General features: G+C 52.4%; 1 protein-coding gene and 1 pseudogene across 1 annotated transcript; one reads left to right on the top strand and one right to left on the bottom strand.

The window, feature by feature from the left end:
• Window positions 1-1,258: 1,258 nt before the first annotated feature.
• On the top strand, window positions 1,259-21,396 carry LOC140898126 (uncharacterized). Its single transcript, XM_073311574.1, is given in 8 exon segments — window positions 1,259-1,515; window positions 1,906-1,994; window positions 3,012-3,117; window positions 3,463-3,576; window positions 3,934-5,245; window positions 5,963-5,996; window positions 9,183-9,603; window positions 19,904-21,396. Coding segments are annotated over 8 exon segments (3,162 nt in total). The 5' UTR covers window positions 1,259-1,328; the 3' UTR covers window positions 20,803-21,396.
• On the bottom strand, window positions 10,298-14,450 carry LOC140898292 (uncharacterized; annotated as a pseudogene).
• Window positions 21,397-24,080: the final 2,684 nt, after the last annotated feature.

The following is a 24,080-nucleotide window of genomic DNA, read 5'->3' as shown; positions in this document are numbered from 1 at the left end:
AGCCTCTCAATAGTCATTGTGGGGGCAAACAACCTAATTAATACTAAAATGGAGCTTGATAAATTCATGAATGGGATATGATGGGATTGCCTGCGAGAGCAGGGGGACTGGATTTCTCACTAGCCCAGAATGGCCCTTCCAGTCCTGTGTTCCTGTATTTTTATAACTGAAAGCTGAGACTTTCGTGGAATAACATGAATTCAGGAGCTGGGGCTTTCGGAAATGCACCAAAGATTGCAAACCTCATGATGCAATTGTGGGAGTTGGCAACATTATAAAATAGTTGTTAAAAACAAAGGAAAGATTCTGGTTTAGCCAGGTTCTTTTAATACTGACGGGATAAATAATGTAGTATGTTAACCTTTTATTGTAACTTTGCCTTAATAAAAAGGTTTTTTTGGTTTTGTTTTTAAAAGGAAAACAGTTAAATAATCTTACTAAAAACCCTTTACTTTCTTCAGGGTGATTTTATCCCTTTAGAGTCCAGGGACACAGTGATTTTGTGTGTGTTTCTGTGTCTGTGTACATGTGTTCGATGCTTCCGCAACAGAGCTCATAAATAAATATATACTAAATAACAGAAATGCCAACTCTCTGGATTTTAATCACCACTCTTGTGATATTAGGGATTTTCCTTAAAGTTCCAGCTCCTGGACTCCTGTGATCATGGGAAAAATCTCTGCTTTCACTTAGAAAAGGGGGTATGTTTCTTTTAAAAACAAACAAACATAAAAGCCCTCTAAACCACACCAAAACAACAACACCCATGCCAAAGAAACCTGGAAAACAGAACTCCTTAAAGGTTCCAAAAAGTAGAAAGCAAACAAAAGGAACTTCGGGGGACCTTTTAAAACCTCACCCTTTTAAAGTCCATCTTGTGATTTTCCTGTGGTTTAGCTCGTGATTTTTCCTGTGGCAACACTGGGTTCATAAAATCCCATTAACCCTTAACGGCCCCTCACTGGGTATGTGATACAGCAGAAGGGAAGTTCTCGGTCACGCCTTCCCTCATCACGAGGCAGGCAAGAGGACTCCGGAGCTGGGGCTGCAGCGAGGGCGAGGAACCAGGCTGAGCTTTCTCTGCTCTCTGCTGGGGGTTTGCTGGACCAGGCAAGAGCTGGAGGGTCACTGAGCTGCAGAAAGAGCCGCCTCCCCCGGCGAGAGGCTCGCTGAGCTGGGTGGGCCTCACTCAGCATCTTTATTAGTTCGCCCCCCCAGCCTGGCCCAGGGCGGCTCCATCCAGTGCGTGTTGCAGCTCGGCTTGGTATTGAGCGGAACAGGAAGGGGCTGGGGCTGGGGTGAGCGAGGAGAGGCTCTGCGGCTCCTGGATGGGACTCGATGCTTGTGAGCCCGGGCTGAGCCGCTGCTGCTCCCCAGCGGGGTCTGTGCGGGGAGCGACCCGCATTCACCCCGCTCTGTGCCAGCCGGGGGGCGGGACTTTCTGCGGTGGGTGGAACCAGCCCCTGGGGCAGCCCCGGGCTCCGCCGACACCAGCCCCTGAGCCGGAGCCTGCAGGTGAGGGGGGAGACCCGGGGGAAGGGCCGGGGCCGGGCAGGAAAGTGACTCTGCACCGACGGCCCCTCCTCGCCCCAGCTCTGCTCCCGGGGGGCGGGGGTCTGCGAGTCCCGGAGCTGCTGCTGCCCCCCCCCCGCCCCCCCGGCTCTGCCCCCCTGGGCGCCGGCAGGAGCCGGGCCAGCGCCGGGGGAGCGAACGGGCCGGGACCCGGCCAGGGACCGAGTCTCCCAGCCGAGGGGAGGGGAGAGGGGGCAGGAGGGAGACGGGGGAGAGCAGGGGCAGCAGAATCTGGAAGGTCCCTCTGCAGGGATGGAGCTGGGGGGGAATCGGGGCGTGAAGTGGACTCCAGTCCCATCTGAAACCTCCCCACTCCCCTTTCCCCCCTGTCAGGCCGCAGAACAACATCCACGTTTCACTCCGGATCATCCCGTCCTCCTGCGGGCCAGGGCAGGGAAATGGCTGGAGCGGAGCCGGCTCAGGTAGGGGGATTTCTCAGGGAGCTGCTGTGGGTTTGTCCTGTAGAGAGAGGGGCAGGAAATACACAGGGTAGGGTTGGGGCAGGGAATTTTTATTTACAAGGGGTGTGATGGACCCTGTTCATGCCTGTTACTGGGAAGCAGGAATCTCCCCTCTTGGGTGGAATGAGACCTGACCCTGGGACAAACTGGGGCCAGAACTGCCACATTTGGAGCAGCACCTTTGGGTGACTTTTTGTGGTTGGGAGCGTGCGTACCAAAGGAGCTGTTTCTGATTTGGCCTCTCTCCCTCTAATAATAATACTTTAAAGCTCCTCCTTCCACCCCAGGCTTTCACCTACCTGGGAGCTAGGCTGGTCTTGTTATCCACCTTGTACTGATGAGGAAACTGAAGGACGGGGATGTGATGTAACTTTGCAGCCCTGTTGCCCTGTTCTAACCACTAGGCCACACCCCTGATTCCCACGTCGTCTCTGCACTGCTGTTCCCGTAATGCGGATGGGATGACGGCCATGCGTATACGAAGTCGGAAGGGCCGGCAGGTCAAGACAAGGCTGGATTTGATCTTGCAGCATCAGAAGCATTTTCCACAGCCGCAGCTCTCTGATCTGACTGTCCTTACATTGCAAAACAATTGCCAGGAGCTGGGACTGGACGACAGGGGATGGATCACTCAATAGTTGCCTTGTTCTGTTCATTCCCTCTGAGGCATTGGCACCGGCTGGAAGACAGAAGACTGGGCTAGATGGACCATTGGTCTGACCCAGGATGGCCATTCTTATGTCCGGAGCAGCAAGGAAGAGGCAAATCTGGGTGTGATGACAGGGCAGGTGTGCATGGAGCAGTCTGGAATGAGGGACCAGTTGGGATGCAAATCTAACTGGGGGGGGTTATGGGAACTGTCAGGACATAATGTGTTGGGGAATGGAGCAGACACACCAGTCTGGGTCCCCAGTGGCTGAGCTGGTGGGATTGGGGCTGAGGCAGCAAGTGCTGAGTGGCGAATGCCTGTTGTTTCAGGGACCGGTGACCTTCAAGGAGGTGGCTTTGTACTTCACTGACCCCGGTCAGAGGGCCCTCTACAGGGACGCCATGCAGGAGAACCATGCGAACGGGACCTCACAGGGTAAGGGAGGGTGTGTTTTCCCATCGTTTGTTAGAAACTGTATAGTCCCTGACGTGCCTTGTGCAGCTGCAGCTCTGGGATCGGCCTAGGTCTCCAAGATTTCTGGGATGAGGCCAGAACCTCCATGCCTCCTCCCATGGGACAAGAGATTTGGAAATAGAATGATCTAAATCCTGTCTCCACCTCCTGGGCTTTCAAAGGGGCAGAGGGAGATTTCCCCAAGGGGTCCATGAATGTGGTCCATGAATGTTCCCCCTCCAGCCAAATCCCAGAACATTCTTGCCGTAAATTTTTAGGACAGTTTAACCAACCAGGGTCTTTGCCACTCTGCTGTCTTGTGAACAGGATCTCCGATTCCAAAACCCGACTCTGTCTCCCAGCGACAACAAGAGGAAGAGCCGTGGGTCCCGGATCTCCAAGGCTCTAGAAAAAGGGAGAACCCAAGAGGAGACTGCCCAGGTGAGAAATCCATGAAACTGACACAGACGTCATCGGTGAGTGAAGGAGACAGCTGGGATTCCCACAAAGGCCCCATGAGCACCCCCAGTTCTGCCTCATCCCCCCCCTGCCCCAGTCAGGATTGTCCGCAGCGGGGGTCATATCCTCATGGCAGACACCGCTCGTGGCTTCCCACCCGCCTTGACCGACAGCTGGCAGAACCTCCCTCTGGGCTGAGTGTTCAGTGGGATGCAGAGATAGAATTGCTCCTCCTCAAGGGAAGGGCTTGACTCCTGATTTTTCAGTCTCCCCAGCAGTTATTTTGGTTTATTTTCTCCCCTTTGCCATTCCCCTCTCTGAGATTTCCTTTCTCCCCAGCGCAGGGAATTGACTCTTGTCCAGATCACCCCACTCGCCTCGGGGAAGTATTCAGGACCCGCAAAGACTCCCTGTTGCGCAAGGGCCCGCGCCCCAGGGAGAGACTGAACACGTGCAAAGACTGTGGGAAGAGCTTCCGTCGGCGGTCCAACCTCCTGGCCCATCAGAGGACCCACGGGGGCAAGAGACCCCACCCGTGCGCCGACTGCGGCAAAACCTTTGGCGCCTTCTCCAACCTCCTGCGGCACCAGCGTGGGCATGCCGGCGAGAAGCCCTACAACTGTCCCGACTGCGGGAAAGGCTTCGGGCACAGCTCGGCCTTGGTCACCCACCGGCGGATCCACACCGGAGAGAGACCCTACGCCTGCGGGGACTGCGGGAAGCGCTTCAACGTGGTCTCCAACCTGGTGCGTCACCAGCGGGGCCACACGGGCGAAAAGCCCTACAAGTGCCCCGACTGCGGGCGGCTCTGCAGCCAGCGCTCCCACCTGGTCACCCACCGGCGGCTGCACACCGGCGAGCGTCCCTACGCCTGCCCGGAGTGCGGGAAGTGCTTCAACGTCAGCTCGGACCTCATCAAGCACCGGCGCGTCCACACCGGGGAGCGGCCCTACGCCTGCAGCGACTGTGGGAAACGCTTCAGCGGCAGCTCCAACCTGCTGACCCACCAGCGGCTGCACACGGGGGAGCGGCCCTACAAGTGCCCCGACTGCGGGAAGGGCTTCGCCATCAGCTCCAAGCTGATCGCCCACCAGCGGGTCCACACCGGCGAGCGGCCCGACAGCTGCGCCGACTGCGGGAAGGGCTTCAGCGACCGGCCCCACCTGGCCCGGCACCAGAGCGCCTCCCGGCGCGAAAAGCGCTACACGTGCTCCGACTGCGGGAAGGGCTTTGCCACCAGCTCCTACCTCCTCACCCACCGGCGGAGCCACACCGGCGAGACCCCCTTCATCTGCGGCGACTGCGGGAAGAGCTTCGCTGTGGTCTCCAACTTGGTGCGGCACCGGCGTATCCACACGGGAGAGAAGCCCTTCCGGTGCGGGGAGTGCGGCCGGCAGTACAGCCAGAGAGCCCACCTCACCACCCACCAGAGGGTGCACACCGGGGAGCGGCCCTACGTCTGCCTGGACTGCGGGAAAGGCTTCAACGTCAACTCCTCCCTCACCAAGCACCGCCGGACCCACACCGGCGAGAAACCCTACGTCTGCCCCGACTGCGGGAAACGCTTCAGCCAGAGCTCCAATGTGATCACCCACCGCAGGCTGCACCACGGGGGGCATGGTGGTGCCGCGGCTAGGGCCAGCCAGCGGGAGTGATCCCCCGCCAGCCTCTCTGGGGCCAGGACATGGGCAGCAGCTGACTCCTGGGCTTTGTCAGATAGAGCCTTTTGCTGCTGCAGATCCGGCTGTCTGGAGACCCCGCGCCTCCTGCTCTTCCGATGGGGAGGCTGGAGAGAGAGACACACACACCCGTCTCCTCCAGGGGAGGGTGGAGTAAGAACCCCCTCCCTCACTTCCACCAGTGCTTCCGTCACCCTGGAGTGGACGACTCCTCTGTTCCCCACGGCACCTGGCCGCTCAGCGCCCTGAGGTTGGGGGAGCAGAGACCTTCTCTCCGGACACCTTTGTTTAGTTTCCTGGTTCCGTGTCCGGGTCACTTCCGGTCCCACGCAAATAAAAAAGTTCCCTCCCTGAAACTTCCTTGTGCTTTCTTGAGAAGCTGGTGGAGCTTGTCTGGAGCCCTGCGTGTCTGGGAGGGGTGGGATTACAGAGCCCTTTGTGTCTGGGAGGGGTGGGATTACGGAGCCCTGCGTGCTGGGGAGCGGGGTGGGGGGAATTACAGAGCCCTCCTCTTGAGTGCTGGGGAATTAGGGAGGACGTGCTCAGTGGGTGAAGATTATTCCCAGAGTCGGAGGCCAGAAGGGACCATTGTGATCATCTAGTCTGACCTCCTGTGTAACACAGGCCATAGGACTTCCCTGGAATGGTGCCCGTTTGAACCAGAAAAAATATTCCATCTTGATTGAAAGATTTTCAGTGACGGAGACTCCGCCATCACCCTCGGTAAGTTGTTCCGATGGTGAATTACTCGCACTGTTAAAACGTGTGCTTATTTCCCGTCTGAATTTGTCTAGCTTCAACTTCCAGCCACCAGCATGCAGGCAGAGCCGTCCCTAGGGTATGGCCAATTGGGGCGACTGCCCTGGGCCCCGCCCTTCGTGAGGAGGTGGGTGCCCGGCACGGAGGTGAGGCGGGCGGGCGAGAGGGGTCAGGAGGCGAACAGGGAGTCGAGCGGCGGGCGGGGGGGAAAGGAGAAGTCCCCCTACTAACCTCCCCCTGCCCATCGGTGGGCCCTGCTGATCAGCGCTTCCCTCTCCCTATCAGCACCTGCCGCCGATCAGCTGTTTTGCAGCATCTGGCACTGGTGGGGAGGGGAGAGGCGCAAGGGTGCAGCGCGCTTGGGGGAAGGGGTGGAACTGGATAGGGAAGAGGCGGGGCTGGAAGGGTCAGGGGTGGAAAGACGTGGAGCAGGGATGGGAAGAAGCAGGGCTGGGTGGGGCCCTGGGGGAAGGGGTGAAGTGGGGGCAGGAGCTGGGGGGAGCACCCCCCAGCAGATAAGTGCCGACTTGCTATGTCCCGGGCCCCGCACCCTGCTCGGGATGGCCCTGCCTGCGGGGAGATGGGTTATGAGGGGAATTAGGAAGTTGCAGGAGAAGAAACACAGGGCTAGAGCCTCTGCTGGCGGACAGGGGTACTGCTCTACTGGAGGGGTTGGGGCAGCACTAGTTGATGATGATACTGAGTTCTTCTATAGGGCTATTCATCCAGGGGTCTCAAAGTGATGGAGGCGAATGCCATTGTCGCCCTGTTACAGATGGGGAAGTAACTTGCCTGGGGTCACCGGCCAAGCTGGGGATTTGGGAAGGAGGAGCCTGGGAACTACAGACCAGTCAGTCTGACTTTGATCCCTGGGAAGCTACTAGACCAGGGGTGCCCAAACTGTGGCTCGCGAGCCCCATGTGGCTCTTTTACAGTTCAGGTGCAGCTCATGGAGCCCCCCCACCCCCCAATCTCTGCCTACCAGACTGCGGGGTGCGGGGGAGCTTAGGGCTTCTGCCTTTTGGCAGGGCTAGGGGCTTCTGCCAGAGATGACTGGTGGCTGCTGAAAACTGTGGGGGGGCACAATTTAAAGGTTTGCCTCCCGCAACAGCTTGAGTCATGCCCCCCAAGCACACCCCCTCTTATCCTCAGCAGTCCCTCCTACAGCTCCCAGGTGTTTGCTCTGCGTGGAGAGGCAGCAGCAAACACCTGGGAGCTGCAGGAAGGGGTCGCTGCTTTAGCTCCCCGAGGAGAGGCAGCAGCAAAAGCAATGGCTCTCCCTGCAGCTCCCAGATGTTGGCCGCTGTCTCTCCCCACAGCCGCAGCTCCCAGCTTGCCAGCTCCAGCAGCTGCCATGCAAGGAGGTGGTCAGGCAGCACCATGTGACTGAGCAGGGCCTGCAAATCCTGGCAAAAATCTGGGGGGGGCACGTGACCCTGTGTGCCCCCCTCCCCATGCGTCACTTCAGGATTCTGTCCAGCAGGAAGGAAGGTCTCGGGACTTCAGTCCCACAGGGCACACCTGCTAGGGCTTGGAACTTCAGCAGGAGCAGGGCTTCAGCCCTGAGCCCTGGCAGGCATCTCCCATAGGGCTGAGGACTGAGATCCCCCTACCTGCAAGGCTGAAGCCCCGAGCCTCGGCAGTCACGCCCTGGCTCTTGAACTTCTGAGGATTGTCATATGCGTCTTGGAGGGTCAGTAAGTTTGGCCACCCCTGTAATAGAGCAATGTATAACATTCAATTTGCAAATACCTGGAGGATGAAGGGGTAATCACAAGGAGCCAGCATGGATTTACTAAGAACAAATCATGCCAAACCAGCTTGATTTCCTTTTTTGACAGAGTAACTGGTTTGGTGGATGCAGGAATGTGGTGGACATAATTTACCTGGACTTCAGCAAGGCTTCTGACACAGTCCCTCCGCACACTTTGATAAGTAAGCTGGAGAAATGCTGGCTTGGCAGAACTACCATTAAGTGGATATGTAATTGGTTAAACAACTGCAGACAAAGGGTACTTATTAATTGAATGATGTCAGATTGGAGGAAGGTCTCGAGTGGGGTTCCATAGGGATCTGTTCCGTGTACAGTGTTGTTTAACATCTTCATTAACGACCTGGATGTAGGACTAGAGAGCGTGCTGATCAAATTTGCAGATGACACATTTTGGAGAATAGAGCTAAAGTTCAGAGGGATCTTGATAAATAGGAGAACTGGGCTATAGCCCACAAAACAAAATTCAAGAAAGGCAAATGTAAAGTCCTGCACTTACGAAGAAGCACCATAGGCACAGATACAGAACGGGGGCTAACTGGCTTGGCAGCAGCACTGCTGAGAAAGACCTGGGAGTTATGTTGGATCAGAGCCTCAATGTGAGTCAGCAACGCGATGCTGTTGCAAAAAGAGCAAATGCAACTTTAGGTTGCATTAACAGAGGCATAGCATGCAAGTCGCAGGAGGTGATAGTACCACTCTATTTGGCTCTGGTTAGGCCTCAGCTGGAGTGCTGTGCCAAATTTTGGTCACCAGTGTATAGAAAAGATGTGGAGAAACTGGAAAGGATCCAGAGGCAAGCGACAAAGATGATCAAAGGGATGGAATGCAGCCTTCGGAGCCAGGGCCCGCTCCAGGCACCAGCGTTCCAAGCAGCTGCGTGGAGCAGCAGTGCAATAGGGGCCATGGCGGCAATTCAGCGGCAGCTTCTCCCTTTTGCCATCAGCGGTGGCAGTTTTTTTCACTGCTTGGCGTGGCAAAAACTGTAGAGCCGGCCCTGATCTGAGCAAAGGCTGAAGGAACTGGGTATGTTTAGTTTGGAAAAGAGGAGATTAAGGGGGGGACCTGACAGCAGTCTTCAAAGGCTGCCATAAAAAAGATGGAGAACCATTGCTCTCTCTTGCCACAGAGGAGTTCAAGCTACAGCATAGCAGATTTAGATTAAATCTCAGGAAAAACTTCCTAACTCTAAGAACAATAGGCCCATTGAACAGATGCCTCAGGAGGTTGTGGAAGCTTCATAGAATACCAGGATTGGAAGGGACCTCAGGAGGTCATCTAGTCCAACCCTCTGCTCAAAGCAGGGCCAATCCCCAATTTTTGGCCCAGATCCCTAAATGGCCCCCTCAAGGATTGAGCTCCCAACCCTGGGTTAGCAGGCCAAGGCTCAAACCACTGAGCTATCCCTCCCCCCAGGCTGGAGACTGCAGGGGCCAGTGACCTTTGAGGAGGTGGCTGTGTATTTTATGAAGGAAGAGTGGGCTCTGCTGGACCCTGCTCAGAGAGCTCTCTACTGCATGACGTCTCTGGAGAACTATGAGACTGTGACCTCGCTGGAGTTTCCAGTTTCTAAACCTGATGTGATCTCCCAGCTGGAACAAGGGGGCGATCCATGGGTCCCAGACCTCCAGGGCTCAGAGGAACAAGAGATCCTGAGAGGTGCCTGCACAGATGGTGGGATGGTGAGTGAGAATGAGGAACAGAATCCTCAGCAGAAGGATGCTGAGCATGTGGACCTGCATGGGGTATTGTTGCAAAGATCCAAATGGCATGTGTCCAGGAGTCATGAGCAGTGAAAAAGTTGTGAGAGACAGCACAGGCCAGAGGGGCAGCAGGGAAACCAGCCAGAAGAGAAAGTGGGTAAAATCCATTGATAGTCAGGGAACTCGCAAGGACCTCAAGGGAACCACAGGCCAGCTTCTTCACTGGAGGTTTTCGAAAGGAGGCTAGAGAGCCACCCATCTTGGATGGTTTAGACACAACAAACCCTGCATCTTGGCACGGGGTTAGACAAGATGATTTTTGTGGACACTTCTAATCCTATGGTTCTGTGATTCTACGAATTGAACCCTCGTCCCAGGCCAGTGCCCTCTCCGTTAGGCAATTAGCGCCCCTTATAATGCACCTCTTTTGCATTATTCCCCAAAGGGCTAAATGCCCCCCAGTTGAGGATCTCATCCCTGGCAGAATAGTGCAGAACCACTTCAGTGAACAAGCCTGTGACTTTTGAAATGTATTCTCTTTGGCTGTGTTCATTGTCACTTTTTCCCTCAACCAGATTGATCACCTGTGACAGGGAAACTTAGAAGCAACTTTCTAAGGCCTTGTCTACGCAGGGAAGTTATTCCAAATAAGCTAGGGTATGGATGTAAAGCACAAGAGCTATTCTACAATAATTCCCTGTGCGGATGCTTTTATACCATATCAAGAGTGACTTTTTGTGGTTTAGTTTAATCTACTTCCAAAATCATTTGGCAATAGCTGTTCCAGTCTCTTTCCCTATGTAGACAAGCCCTTGGTCAACGACGACTATTTGAGGAAACCAGAGTGGTGATCACAGCCCAGATGCTGGGTGAAGCTAGGCACAGGTCTCTGGAGTGAGACATGGCTGGAGTATCCCTCTCCATGGATAGAGAAGGGAGGGGAGTCCTTCCCATCTGCCTTCTGTGCCTGGGATGATCTTGTTCCTCCCCTGCCATGAAGCAAAGGACTTAGAAGCTGGGGCTGCAGCAAGAAGGCGGAGCCGAACGGGGTCTCTGTTCCTCCGCCTGCCGAGCCAGAGAGCAGTACCAATCAGGCTGGAGTAGGCTACTGCTGTCTCCTGACCCCAGAGACAGGCAGCTGGTGACCGAATGCCCCCTGGCATTCCTGAGAACTGCAAAAGCTCTGGGGATGGGACGGGCGTTTGTTTATTTGTAAGGTCTATTCACACAGTGGAGTATCTGATGCACAACCAGGTTGGATCTCTGCCGGAAGCTCTTCCCGCAGCCCAGGCAGGGATAGGGTCTCTTGCCTGTGTGGACTCGTCGGTGCGTCAAGAGGGACGAGCTGCAGCTAAAGCTCTTCCCGCACGTGGAGCAGGCGTAGGGTTTCCTCTCCCATGTGCAGCCTGCGATGGCTGGCGAGCGCCAAGCTGCTGCAGAAACTTTTCTCGCAGTCGGGGCACTTGTAAGGCCTCTCGCCCGCGTGGGTTCTCCGGTTCTGGACGAGAGCGGAACCGTGGCTGAAGCTTTTCCTGCAGTCAGCGCAGCTATAGGGTTTTTCCCCTGTCTGCATCCTCCGGTGCCAGATAAGGCGTGAGTTGCAACTAAAGCTTTTCCCACACTCAGCGCACGGGTGGGGTCTCTCTCCCACCAGGCTGCTCGGCTGGGTTATGCTTTTGTTGAGATCCTCCAAACCGCCCACATCATGAGTGGATTTATCCTGACTCATCCCCAGCTGGTGTTCTTGCAGCCTTTCTGATCCACACTGAGGTTCACAGACTTTTCCCTGCTCACAACTCTGTGAAAAGTTCCCTTCGGTTTTTACTGATGGCATCCCATGCAATTCCCCCTGTTCCAGGTTTAGGGACACATTCCCGTCTGATTTTATTGACACTGTCCCATAAGGCTCCCCTGGCTCAGGGCCTTCCTGCTGAGAATTCTCCTCCTTGTTCTCAGCCACCGTCAAGTCACTTGCAGGGACAGAGAGAAACCCCAAATGCGAGTCATTCCCTGTGCCGGGGAGGCAGGGGATCTCAGAGAAGGGCATACCTCAAAACAAAACCAACTGTTCACCTACAAGAGAGGAGAGGACCAGTTCTGCCTCGGCATCCATCTGAACACTCAGGAGGAAGGGAGCTAAGGCCAGGTGTCAGTCAGCCGGGGCAGGAAGCCATGAGTAACGTCTGACGTGAGGATACAACACCGGCTGGGGACAGCTCTGACCTGGGTGAGATGAGGCAGAACTGGGGGAGCTCAGGAGGCCTTTGTGGGAATCCCAACTTTTTACTTCCTTTGTCAATGGGTCATTTTAACCAATTCCTCACCTGTGCAGGTACCCCCTGGACTCTCCCTTTTCTCTGAGCTCTGGAGGTCTGGGATGCATGGGTCTTCCCCTCGCTCCAGCTGGGAGATCATGTTGGGCTTAGAAATCAGACGCCCTGCTCAGCGGAAAGAAAATATGCATGATCAGGGGGAAGTATATCTCCTGATAATATGCCCTATGTAGAACGCTCTATTATTTTGATTCAGCCTCCTTCTGTATTGGGGGTGGGGAGGGAGGAGGAATACATGGGAAGGTGGTAATACTCGGGGTGAGAAACGTTTGCATGTGTAAGGGCGAGTGTTGTTCCTCTTGTAGGGGATTCAGGAATCTTCAGACATGGGCTGACACAGTCTTGGTGCTGAGCCCTTTGTCTGGTTTGTCACCAGCCCCTGGAACAACGATGGCAAAGAAAAAAGGTGAAAGAAATTTAACTGGTGCGATTATCAGTGCCCGACACAGGAGCTCTGAGATGCATGAACTGCTCCATTCATCCCAAATGGCATGTTGACCACAGACTCCAAGGTCGACACATTAGATGGCCACACTGTTAACTATTTCAGCTGCGAGTCAAAGCCCATAAGGAAAGCAAGGACAATCATAGCATGAAGATCTGCACTATCTACTGCAAAAGGCACATAAATTGGCCACCACAATTTGGTAGAGTTCCCTCCGAACCTGTATTTTCCAGGAGCCCAGCATCACAGAACGGGGTGCAGGAAGAGATGGGGCCGGCTAGATGATCAGTTCTTGTGAGAGAGAATATCTGATTTTTTGAGTACAAATTATTAGGGAGGGAGGGAAAAATATCACTCACCAAAGGCAATAATATATTTAAGATCCGCCCTGGCAAAAGGGGCCCAAGCATGTGGCCCAGAAGTGGGTGAAGGGAAACAGTTTCCTGAACAAAGGGGCGGCCATAGACTTTCTGTCTAATGTGACTTATTGGAGACGAAGGAAAAGCCAGAAGAACCCCTCATGCGAGGGGCAGAAGGACATGCGGCAGTCTACCGCAGCCCTGAAAACAATACGCCCGATGATCTTGGCACATGGACAGAGTTCGTAGAGATATAAAGGTTCGCCCCAGCTCCAAGCTTGACAGCAAACAAGGAGAGTAGCATGGCACCTTGCTAACCTTGTCAGCTTGCACCGAGTCAAACTTGCCAGGCAGCCCACATTCTCTCTCTCTCTCTCTCCATCACTGCCCTGGGTGCTCTCAACTTTTCCAGACTACTGTACCCCTTTCTTGCATACCCCCAAGTTTCACCGCACTTAAAAATGACTTGCTTACAAAATCAGACATAAAAATACAAAAGTGTCACAGCCACACTGTTACTGAAAAATTGCTGTGGTTGTTGTTACAATATAATTACAGAATAAATCGATTGGAATATAAATATTGTACGTACATTGCCATGTACAGCATATAGAGCAGTATAAACAAGTCATTGTCGGTATGAAATTTTAGTTTGTACTGACTTCACTAGTGTTTTTTATGTAGCGTGTTGTAAAATTAGGCAAATATCTAGATGAGTTGATGTACCCCCTGGAAGACCTCTGTGTACCCCCAGGGGTACACTTACCCCTGATTGAGAACCGCTGCTATAGAGAAACCCCAGCCACTGTAATATCACAGCAGCCCTTGGACTGGGTCTCTCCACACTAATACACAGGCAGATCCTCTCCTGCATAGCAGCCTCTCACACCCGGCGGTCATCACGTTACCCAACATGTGCCCAACCCTGCCCTCCTCCCTCGGCTCCAATGAGGAGGGATTCTTGGCTGAGGCTGGCAGGACAGGCCCTGCATTTGCCATGTTGCTCTGGGCAAACCAATCCCAGGTAAACTTGAGTGGGAGGCTGTACCTACCAGTGGCTCTTTGCTTTTTCTCTCCCTATAAGCTTTGTCGTCTTCTCTCTTTTTCCTCAGACAGGCCAGACACGCTTGTGACATCTCCTGGAAGAAAGGGGGAGGGGAGGGGAGAAAGAAGGTGCTTTTTTACAAACTGCTGCCAATGGCCACCCAACTGCCAGATTTCAGGGCCCAGTCCTGCCCTGCAGATGCTGGTACACCATCCCTGGCACTCGCTCACACAGATCCCAGGGCAGGAGGAGGCCCTCAGGCTTGTGGGTTTGGCAGCTACAGCGAGGCAGATGTCAGAGGGGCAAGGCCATGGGCCAGAGAAAAACAATGGCAGCTCAAGGGAGGGGGTGTGTGTGAGTGCAGCCCCAAACCACCAGCTCCAATCATCCCTCCCCGCAAACCGCCTTAATTCCAAACCCCTTCCCACCCCCGCAACTCGCCCCAGCTCCAAACATCTCTCCGCAGACCAGTTCTAAACACAGCCACCAGTCAACACCCCAGCTCCAACCACTGCCCCATAAATCAACTCCTCAACCCCCCCCCAGTTAGAATCAGTGTCCAGCACAAATCCAACATCCAAATATCTCCCCCTCACACAACCCCACAAAGCTCCAGTCCCCTCAAACACCAGGCTTGCCACCTGCCCAGATTTTCCCCAGATGAGGGCTCAGCATCATCCCAGATGTTCTGGGGTTTGCACCGGAGAGGTGGCAACCCTAACCACCAGCACCCCCTAATCTGAAACATCCCAGCTCCAAACATCCCCGCCATGCCATCTCCACACCCAGCTCCCGCCCCCCGCCAGCATGTCCCACACACCCCAGTTACAAACAGTGCCCCCAACAACCAGCTCCCAACCTCCCCCAGTGACACCCCCTAACCCTCCAGCTCCAACTCCCCCCACACCCCAGCGATAAGCACCCTCCTCGCACCTCCTAGCTCCAACCCCCCACTTCTGAACACCCTCCTCCCACAACAGCACCCGAGCATCCTCCAGCTCCGCACAACCCCCTTGGAGATCCGCTCCCCCAGCTGCCTCCAGGGGGTCCCCGCCGTGCTCCCCAGCTGCCCCCAGGGCTGCAGCAGGCTCCGGAGGATGGGCTCCTAGCACCGCGGGCAGCATTGGCCCTGCTCCGCTTCCTCCCAGCGCTGGGGCCCGGGGAGCGGCGCCTTGCATGCAGCAGCCGCCGGGTTTGAACTGCCAGGGCTCAGGGGAAGGTTTTGCAGTGGGACATGGGGGGGGGGTCTCCTTGCCGGGGATTGGTAGGTGCCTGGGGCCTCTCCAAAGGTGTGTGTGGATCCAGCTGTAGTGAAAACCAAACCAAAACCGCCCCAGGCTGGGAAGCTCTCAGGCCGGGGGGGATGGGCAGGGAGTCCGGACACCTGGGTTCTATTCACAGCTGTGTGGGAACAAGGCTCCTTCCAGCCTGAGAAAGTCCCTGTGAGTGTTGCTACCCGACTTGGTATTGAAGGGCACAGGAAGGGGCTAAACCAGCTGGGCTCTAGCCGCTGATGCTGGGAGGGGAGAGAGGGAGGCAGGAGCTGCTGGGGGAAAAGGAAGAGGAATCGGAGCCCAGGCGGATCCTACATCTGAGTTAGTGCTAAAGCCTCGTGGAAGATGCTGCTACCTCTGTTGTGACCTGGGAGCCCGGGCTGAGCAGCTGCTTCAGCGGGGTCTGTGCAGGGGGAGACCTGCATTAACTCCCCTCTGTGCCCAGCCCAGGTGGGACTTTCTCCGGTGCTTGGAACCAGCCCCTGGGGCAGCCCCGGGCTCTGCCGACACCATCCCCGGAGCCGGAGCCTGCAGGTGAGGGGAGAGACCCGGGGGAAAGGGCTGGGGCCGGGCAGGGAAGTGACTTTGCACAGCCTCAGATCTGGCAGTCCCAGTCTCTTGTTATTTTATGCTTTTCTTAAAGCCCCAGGTCCTCTAGTCCAGTCCAATGTTCTCAACCAGGGGCACATGGTATTCCTGGGGGTACGCAGAGGTCTTCCAGGGGGTAGATCAACTCCCCTAGCTATTTGCCTAGTTTTACAGCAGGCTACATAAAAAGCCTAGTGAAGTCGGTACAAGCTAAAACTTCATACAGACAAAATGAGAAAGGAAGCAATTTTTCAGTACTAGTGTGTGGTGACACTTTTGTATTTTTATGTCTGATTTTGTAAGTAAGTCATTTTTAAGTGAGGTGAAATTTGGGGGCATGCAAGACAAACCAACCTCCTGAAAGGGGGACAGTCATCTGGAAAGGCTGAGAGCCTCTGGTCTGGTCCAGTGTTTCTCCCACTTTTTGGAGACTGATCTGCTGCCTTTCTAAACTGTGTCTGGGAGATCTCAGGGCAAACACTGCCCTTCTAGTCCAGGCATTAGGGTGTGACTCTCTGCTGTCATTAAAACTCAGCTGCTAGCCTTCATGGTTGCACAGAAAAGCTTGATGACTTGAGTGAAACCCAAAAGCCTGAATGCCCACAAACAGAATCTGCAATTTTTTTAATTTTTATTTTTAGCAAATGTCATGATTTTGAGGGTTTGGCTCACAATTTTGGGGTTGTCTGCACCAAGAGCCAAACTGCAGGAGAGAGCCGTTTCAGGGGGACCATGAATAAGCCTCAGTGGGCTATCCTGTTTTGTCAGAGGAGTTGTCAGGGAGGGGGTGAAAAATAAGACCGAGATGCAGGGAAAAGAAGATGTGTGGGAGAGACAACTTGAAATATGGCAGATTTAGCCATCTCTGTGCAGTTAGGGCAATAACATGGAGCGGTGAGAGAGAGCGTGTGTGGGGGTTTATTCCTTATTTACACATCTGACACCATTTCTGTCCTGTTGCCCCCCCACACACACCCGAGCCAGCTACTGCTTCCAGTGATCAGTAGGGCCCTACCAAATTCAGGGTCCATTTTGGTCAATTTCACGGTCATAGGATTTTAAAAATCGTAAATTTCATGATATCAGCTATATAAATCTGAAATTTCACAGTGTTGTAATTGTAGGAGTCCTGACCCAAAAAGGAGTTGTGGGGAGGTCACAAGGTTATTGTGGGGGGGGGCGGGGGTTGCAGTACTGCTACCCTTACTTCTGCACTGCTGCTGGTGAGGCGGCTTCGGAGCTGGGTGCCCGACCAATAGCCGCAGCTCTCCAGCTGCCCAGTTCTGAAGGCAGAGCAGAAATAAAGGTGACAATACCATGAACCCCGCAAAAAATAACCTTGCGGACCCCCCTGCAACTCTCTTTTGGGTCAAGACCCCCAAAGTGAGAAACACTGATCTTCCCTCCCCCGCCCCTCATGAAATCTGGGTAAAAGCACACAAAAGACCCGATTTCATGGGGGAAGACCAAATTTCATGGTCCATGACACGTTTTTCATGGCCGTGAATTTAGTAGGGCCCTAGTGATAAGCCATGGGGTTCCCATAGAGTTCCACAGGGATGGGTAAACGTCCCCAGTATGAAAACATTGCCAGGGCTAATGTGGACCAGAAATCTTTAATTCCTGGTTTTCAGAGGTTTACACAGAGTTGATTCAATGGTCTGGAAGCACATGAGGTGGGTCAGTCACCTTAGCTCTGTGTTAACAAAGTTTTTTTGGGCAGTGAAATTTCCCTTTGCTATGCGGAGGGTTTAAAAATGTCTTTGGGAGAGTCTGGATCTGGGGTGTAATAAAGTGACCAAGTGATTTCCCAGCCAGGCAGAGTCTCTCTGCAGGGAAAGAGCCTGTTGAGAATTGGGGTCTGAAATGGACTAAAACTCCTTCTGCAATTATCCCAATCACTCCTCTTGCCCGGACAGGCTGCAGAATAACATCCACGTTTCGCTCCAGATTGTCCCATTCTCCCGAGGGGCTGGGTAAAGGAATGGCTGTGGTGAAGCCAATTCAGGTAGGGGATTTCTCAGGGACCTGTCCTGAAGGGACCAGGGCAGAAAATACACAGAGGAGAAAGAGAGGGGGACAGGGTGTGAGAGAAACCTGCTGGGACTTGTTGGATCTGGGTCCTGGTTTATAGGAACGGGCCCATTGCAAGGGGGCAGAATTCCCCCAATTTATGGAACAGTAAACAAACCCCTGGAGAGAAACTGGGAAACTTGCTAGCCTCTCCGTGTGGAAGCTTGAGCCCAGTAGCCAGAGGCTACTATGAAATATGAAGGGGCCACCCAGCTGTGAGGCCCAGGGGAGCTGCCCTATCCCCTCACATCCAGCAGCTAGCAATGGGGAGCGTTTGTGTTTGCCCGCATAAAAAACGTTTTTGCCTCAGAAATGCTGCAGTTCCGCCTTTTACCCACCAGAGGCCATTGTGGTGCCAGAACAAATTTAGTTTATGCGGGAAAATACCAAATTCTCTGCCCAGTGCAGCAGAATTCTCCCAGGAGTAGAGTTTATCACAGCCCCCTGCCCCCGCATCCAGCTCAGGACAGAGAGGGGCACCCAGGGCTGCTGGGGGATCACAGACTGGGGTTCAGAATGGGACAGACTGGAGCATGGGCTCAGGAGTGGGGTGACGGTGTTGAGTCTGGGGACAGGGGAGGGGGACTGCAGAGACCCATAGGGATGAGACGTGCAGGGATGGGGCAGACGTGCCTGGGGTCAGCCAGGGGCTGCATGGGGGAGGCTTCCAAACACCCTAACAATCCCCCTCCCCCCCCAGCAAAGAAAAAACACATACCCACACCCAACACCCTCCAGGTTCACTCCTAGGCTCCTTCCCTCTCCCTCAGCTCTTCCGTTACCCTTGACTCCCCTAAACCTTTGCACTACTTCTGACAGGTGCAGGAAATACAGTTCATTTCAATTTAAATGAATTACACTAAGTTCTGTATTAATATGCCTCATAAGGAATCTATTTGTACAAAAAAAAAAATTACCAGAATCTTTTTTTTTCTTTTTTGGATCTGCATTGTTACAGACATACTTGCTGACAGATATTTTGAAATAAATTACCAAAATATTTGTAACTGGCATGATTATATTGTGTTATTTTGACAGATAAAATATGCAGAATTTTGCATTGTGTGCAGAATTTTTTTTTTTTTTTTTGGTGCAGAATTCCCCCAGGAGTATTGATTGTTAGAAGCTGTAGGGTCTGCGATGTGCCCAATTTGGCTTCTGCTCAGGTCCTTTCCTGGTATCCTAGGCTGTAGGGGATTGGGCCCGTAGTCCCCTGGTCTGGTGAGAGAGAGACTTTCAGCTCTATACCTTTTCCCATGGGACAGGGGAGTCAGAAACCTAAGGGAGATCCTACTTCATATCCACCCCCCATAATTTACATGGGGGCAGAAGCTTCATCTTCAGCTGTCTGTATTCACTGTCTCACACAGAACCCCAATTCCCCTCCCTTCCTGGGACTAACTCCATCTGTGGGGTGGGCCCTGGCCTCTGCAGGTTTAGAAACAGGCAGGGACTTAATATCAGAGCTGGGTCTGAGTTAGCATGTCCCCCAGAAACTCCTACTGAGGTGCAATATCTCTCCATACAGACATCTGCCTCTCCCATGGGGGTGGGGGTCAGTGACCACATTCTCCTACATTCACATGTCACACACACAGCATGGGGGCTGGTTAAAATCAGGGAATGTTCTTTGTGACTGATATTCTACAAATATATAATGCATCCTGATCTTGCCTGATTTCACTCCCTGGGCAGGATTTCTCCTTCCCAAATCTGATGTGATCGTCCGGCTGGAAAGAGGGGAAGAGCTGTGGGTCCCGGATCTTCAGGGCTCTGCAGAGAGGGAGATGTTGAGAGGTACCTGCACAGGTGGGGAACCAGTGAAGTGGATGTAGGGAACCATCAGCTGAGATTCGCTCAAAGACCTCGTGAGCTCTCCCAGTTCTGCCCCACCATCTCTTACGCCCAGCATGTGCCATACCCTCATGGCAGACGTCACTCATGGCTTCCACCGATCCTGACTGACATCTAGCAATAGCTCCCCACTGACCTCTCTTTCTAGTGTCTAAATCAGGTTCCTTTTTTTCTCAACCACCCCAGTGGTTACTGTGTTTCATTTCCCCAGCCCCCCCAATTTGCTATTCCCTTTCTGAGCCTTCCTTTCTCCCCAGTGAAGGGAAGGACTCATGTCTGGATTCTCTATCCTGGCAGGTGATGGGACGGTGAGTGAGAAGCAGGAGAGAAATCCTCAGCAGGATGGTCCTGAGCAAGCAGAACCACATGGGACATTATCAGGAAGAGCTGAAGGGCATGTCTCCCAGTACCCCGAGCGGGGAGAAGGCTGTGGGATTGAGCACAGGCCAAAGAGGCAGCAGGGAAATCATCCATCGGAGAAAGGTGGCAAATCCAACAATGGTGTGGGAGGTTGCAAGGGCCTCAAGGAAACGCCAGCCCAGCTGAGCAACCCAGAGGGGGAGAGAAGACACACGTGTACGGAGTGCGGGAAGAGCTTCAAACGGAGCTCCAACCTTATCACCCATTGGAGGATCCACACCGGGGAGAGGCCCTACAAATGCTTCGACTGCGGGGAAAGCTTCAACGTGAGCTCCAACCTCATTGCACACCGGAGACTCCACACGGGGGAGAAACCTTACACGTGCCCCGACTGTGGAAAAAACTTCATCGTGAGCTCGCAGCTCACTATACACCAGAGGATCCACACGGGAGAGCGACCCTATCGGTGTCCCGAGTGCGGGAAAAGCTACATCCAGAGCTCAGCCCTGGTTAAGCATCGGAGAACCCACATGGCAGAAAAACCCTACAAGTGCCCCGAATGCACAAAAAGCTTCACTGTGAGCACCGCCCTCATTAGGCACCAGAGACTGCACACGGGCGAGCAATCCCATATATGCCCCGAGTGCGGAAAAAGCTTCGGTGTAAACTCAGACCTTACCCGACACCAGAGACTGCACACAGGAGAGAGGCCGTATAAATGCCTGCACTGTGGGAGAAGCTACACGCAAAGCTCAGCTCTGATTAGGCATCAGAGAGTCCATACAGGAGAAAAGCCTTATAAATGCCCCAGTTGCGAGAAGAGCTTCAGCCAAAGGTCAAATCAGATTAAACACCAGAGAATCCACACAGGAGAAAAACCGTATCTATGCAGCGACTGTGGAAAATTTTTTAGTACCAGCTCAAATCTCGTAACACATCAGAGACTCCACACTAGAGGCTATTAGGGCTGACCAATGTAGATAACTTACATTTGTCCGTTGCCATCTTGGGTGTTGGTTTAACCAGGCAAGACCAATCCAAATCATCTGGCCGGTGCGGATTCTGCCTAGCTCTGCAGCCCCTCTGCCAGCCTCTACAATTCTGGATACTGCCTATACACTCTGGTCTCAATACCACCCCTGTGAAAGCTCAGAGCTCCTCTGCTTGCCAGGGATTTAGGTGGAGCATCTCTGCATTCTTGGCCCCATCACCGCACACTGGTGGGCATACACCCAGATACCCCTGTGTAAACTGTGGGTTAGGCTCTGTCTCCATCATGTAACCAAATACCACCCCCAAAAGAGTCTTAAAGATACCAGATGGGAGCCACCTTCTGGGGTTGAGGGTTCTTCCTCCTGCCTTGGTCTTAGGTCCTCCTCCAGCTCTGTTCTTCCTGTGTAAACCCAGTATAGTGTAAAGGGATTGGGAAGTGTTCCGTTAAATTGTATGTGAGGGCCTTTGCTGACCCTCACTGTCTTCAAGACCAGAACAGTGGTATAGGTATGTACCGAGGTCTTGCATGTTGAATATATGTACAAAACACAGCTATTTGGACTCCACTGTGCTTGTGTAGTTTCTCCACATTACGTATGTTACGTAAAGAGCAAAAGACATAACAGCTGTAGAAAGGATGGGATCCTAATCCAGGAATAGAGTGAAATAGACAGTGACTGCACTTAAGAACAGCCATACTGGGTCAGACCAATGGTTCATCTAGCCTAGTATCCTGTCTTCCCACAGTGGCCAATTCCAGGTGCTTCAGGGATAATGAACAGAACATGTAGTCATCAAGTGATCCATCCCTTGTCACCCATTCAGCTTCTGGCAAACAGAGGCTAGGGATACCATCCCTGCCCATCCTGGCTAATAGCCATTGATGGACCTATCCTCCAAGAACTTATCTAGTTCTTTTTTGAACCCTGTTATAGTCTTGGCCTTCAGAACATCCCCTGGCAAAGAGTTCCACAGTTTGACTGTGCCTTGTGCGAAGAAATACTTCCTTTTGTTTGTTTTAAACCTGCTCCTATTAATTTAATTTGGTGACCCGTAGTTCTTGTGTCATGAGACGGAATAAGTAACACTTCCTTATTTTCTTTCCCCACACCAGTCATGATTTTATAGATCTCTATCTTATCACCCATTAGTGGTCTCTTTTCCAGGCTGAAAAATCACAGTCTTATTAATCTCTTCTCATACGGAAGCTGTTCCATACCCCTAATCATTTTTGTTGCCCTTTTCTGAACCTTTTCCAGTTCCAATATATCTTTTTTGAGATGGAGCAACCACATCTGCACACAGTATTCAAGATGTGGTTGTACCATGGATTTATATAGAGGCAAAATGATATTTTCTGTCTTGTTATCTATCCCTTTCCTAATGATTCCCAATATTCTGTCAGCTTTTTTGACTGCCGCTGTGCACTGAGTGGATGTTTTCAGAGAAAACTTGCTGGGACTGTAAGTTAACTGCTCATTTAGAGAGTTTTTTTTTTTTTTTTAAGTCAAAAATATGTGGCTGTTTGGGGGAAATGGATTTGTTTGATAGCACACCTGTAGCGAGAGACTGGAACAATCTATAATTTCTAATAACATAACTGATGAAAGACAGGTGGCGCCTGTTAAACCCACCAAAAAATAACCATTGCTGAGATGGTGGAAACACTATAAAGATCTAGGTCATCTGGCAAGGCCTACCAATGCAAATCCTTGCTAGGAGTTTTGTGTAGTGGCCGGGGATTGATACATACAGTGAAAGCTTTGTTATCTGGCACTTTATCAACTGCAAAGCTCTATTAACCGGTATTTCTGATCTCTCCCAATAGAAATCTTCAGTCTAGTAACCGGGACTAGTTTATTGCCCAGGAGGTTATGCAATTGCACATCCTGCACTCTACTTTTATGCAAAAGAAGCAGAAGACAAGTCAGCAAGCAGATATCAGGAATTTATTCAAAAAAGCAGCTTCCAGGGTGTGTCATAGGGTCATTACAGATTCAGCCCAATCTCCTACACCTTCCACATGTACAGTGATAATTGATGTTGATAATGCTGACCGTGAGGCACTGCAAGATCCTGAAGTGCCTTCTGAATCATCAAGGAAAGATTAAATTATGTTCAGTATAGCTTTAGTGTTCAGTGTATTTTTAGTGATCTGGGTGTATGCATTGCACTGCTCATAGTGATATGTAGTGTCATAAGATAACCTTCTGTATAGAAAACTTTCCCTGTCTACACCTAAGTGCTTCAAAAAACCAAGCACTCTGCAGTGCAGTACTATCTGTATACTCTTTTATACTTTATTCATTTTATTGTATTCTAATTCTTTGAAAATTGGCATTCCATTGGTAAGTATAACACTTAGTTCACTGGAAGTTTTGATTAACCAGCACCCCCATTCTCCCAACATGCCGGATAACATAGCTTTTACTGTAAATGGCAAAACAATGCAAACCTTGTAAGCGAAACATAACACACTCTTGAACATGATCCTTGGGAATAGTCCACTACTGTGTGACAGTGAATCCACAGAGACTGTGCTGGGCTACTTGGGAGATATGTTTTTGGTAGCAATAGATGCCCATTCTAAGTGGCTGGAAATATTCTGTTTGAATTCAGTTTGTTCGGCTCAGATGGTAGAAATTTTAAGACTGTTATAGTTGTCGAGGACAGAAGGTCCTGAGCAGATTGTAAGTGACAATAGAACCAATTAAAGAACATAAGAACGGCCATACTGGGTCAGACCAAAGGTCCATCTAGCCCAGTATCCTGTCCTCTGATAGTGGCCAATGCCAGGTGCCCCAGAGGGAATGAACAGAACAGGTGATCAAGTGAGTCATCCCCTGTCACCCATTCCCAGCTTCTGGAAAACAGAGGCTAGGGACACCATTCCTGACCATTCTGGCTAATAGCCATTAATGGACCTGACCTTCAAGAACTTACCTAGTTCTTTTTTGACCCCTGTTATAGTCTTGGCCTTCACAACATCCTCTGGCAAGGAGTTCCACAGGTTGACTGTGCGTTGTGTGAAAAAATACTGCCTTTTGTTTCTTTTAAACCTGCTGCCTATTAATTTTATTTGGTGACCCCTAATTCTTGTGTTATGAGAAGGTGTAAATAACACTTCCTTATTTACTTTCTCCACATCCAGTCATGATTTTATAGACCTCTATCAGATCCCCCCCTTAGTTGTCTCTTTTCCAAGCTGAAATGTCCCAGTCTTATTCTTTCCTCATACGGCAGCTGTTCC

This window comes from Lepidochelys kempii, chromosome 14, assembly GCF_965140265.1.
Source record: "Lepidochelys kempii isolate rLepKem1 chromosome 14, rLepKem1.hap2, whole genome shotgun sequence".
NCBI classification, from domain to species: domain Eukaryota; kingdom Metazoa; phylum Chordata; order Testudines; family Cheloniidae; genus Lepidochelys; species Lepidochelys kempii.
The sequence above is the reverse complement of the archived record's forward strand: the minus strand, read 5'-3'. Positions and strand labels throughout refer to the sequence as shown.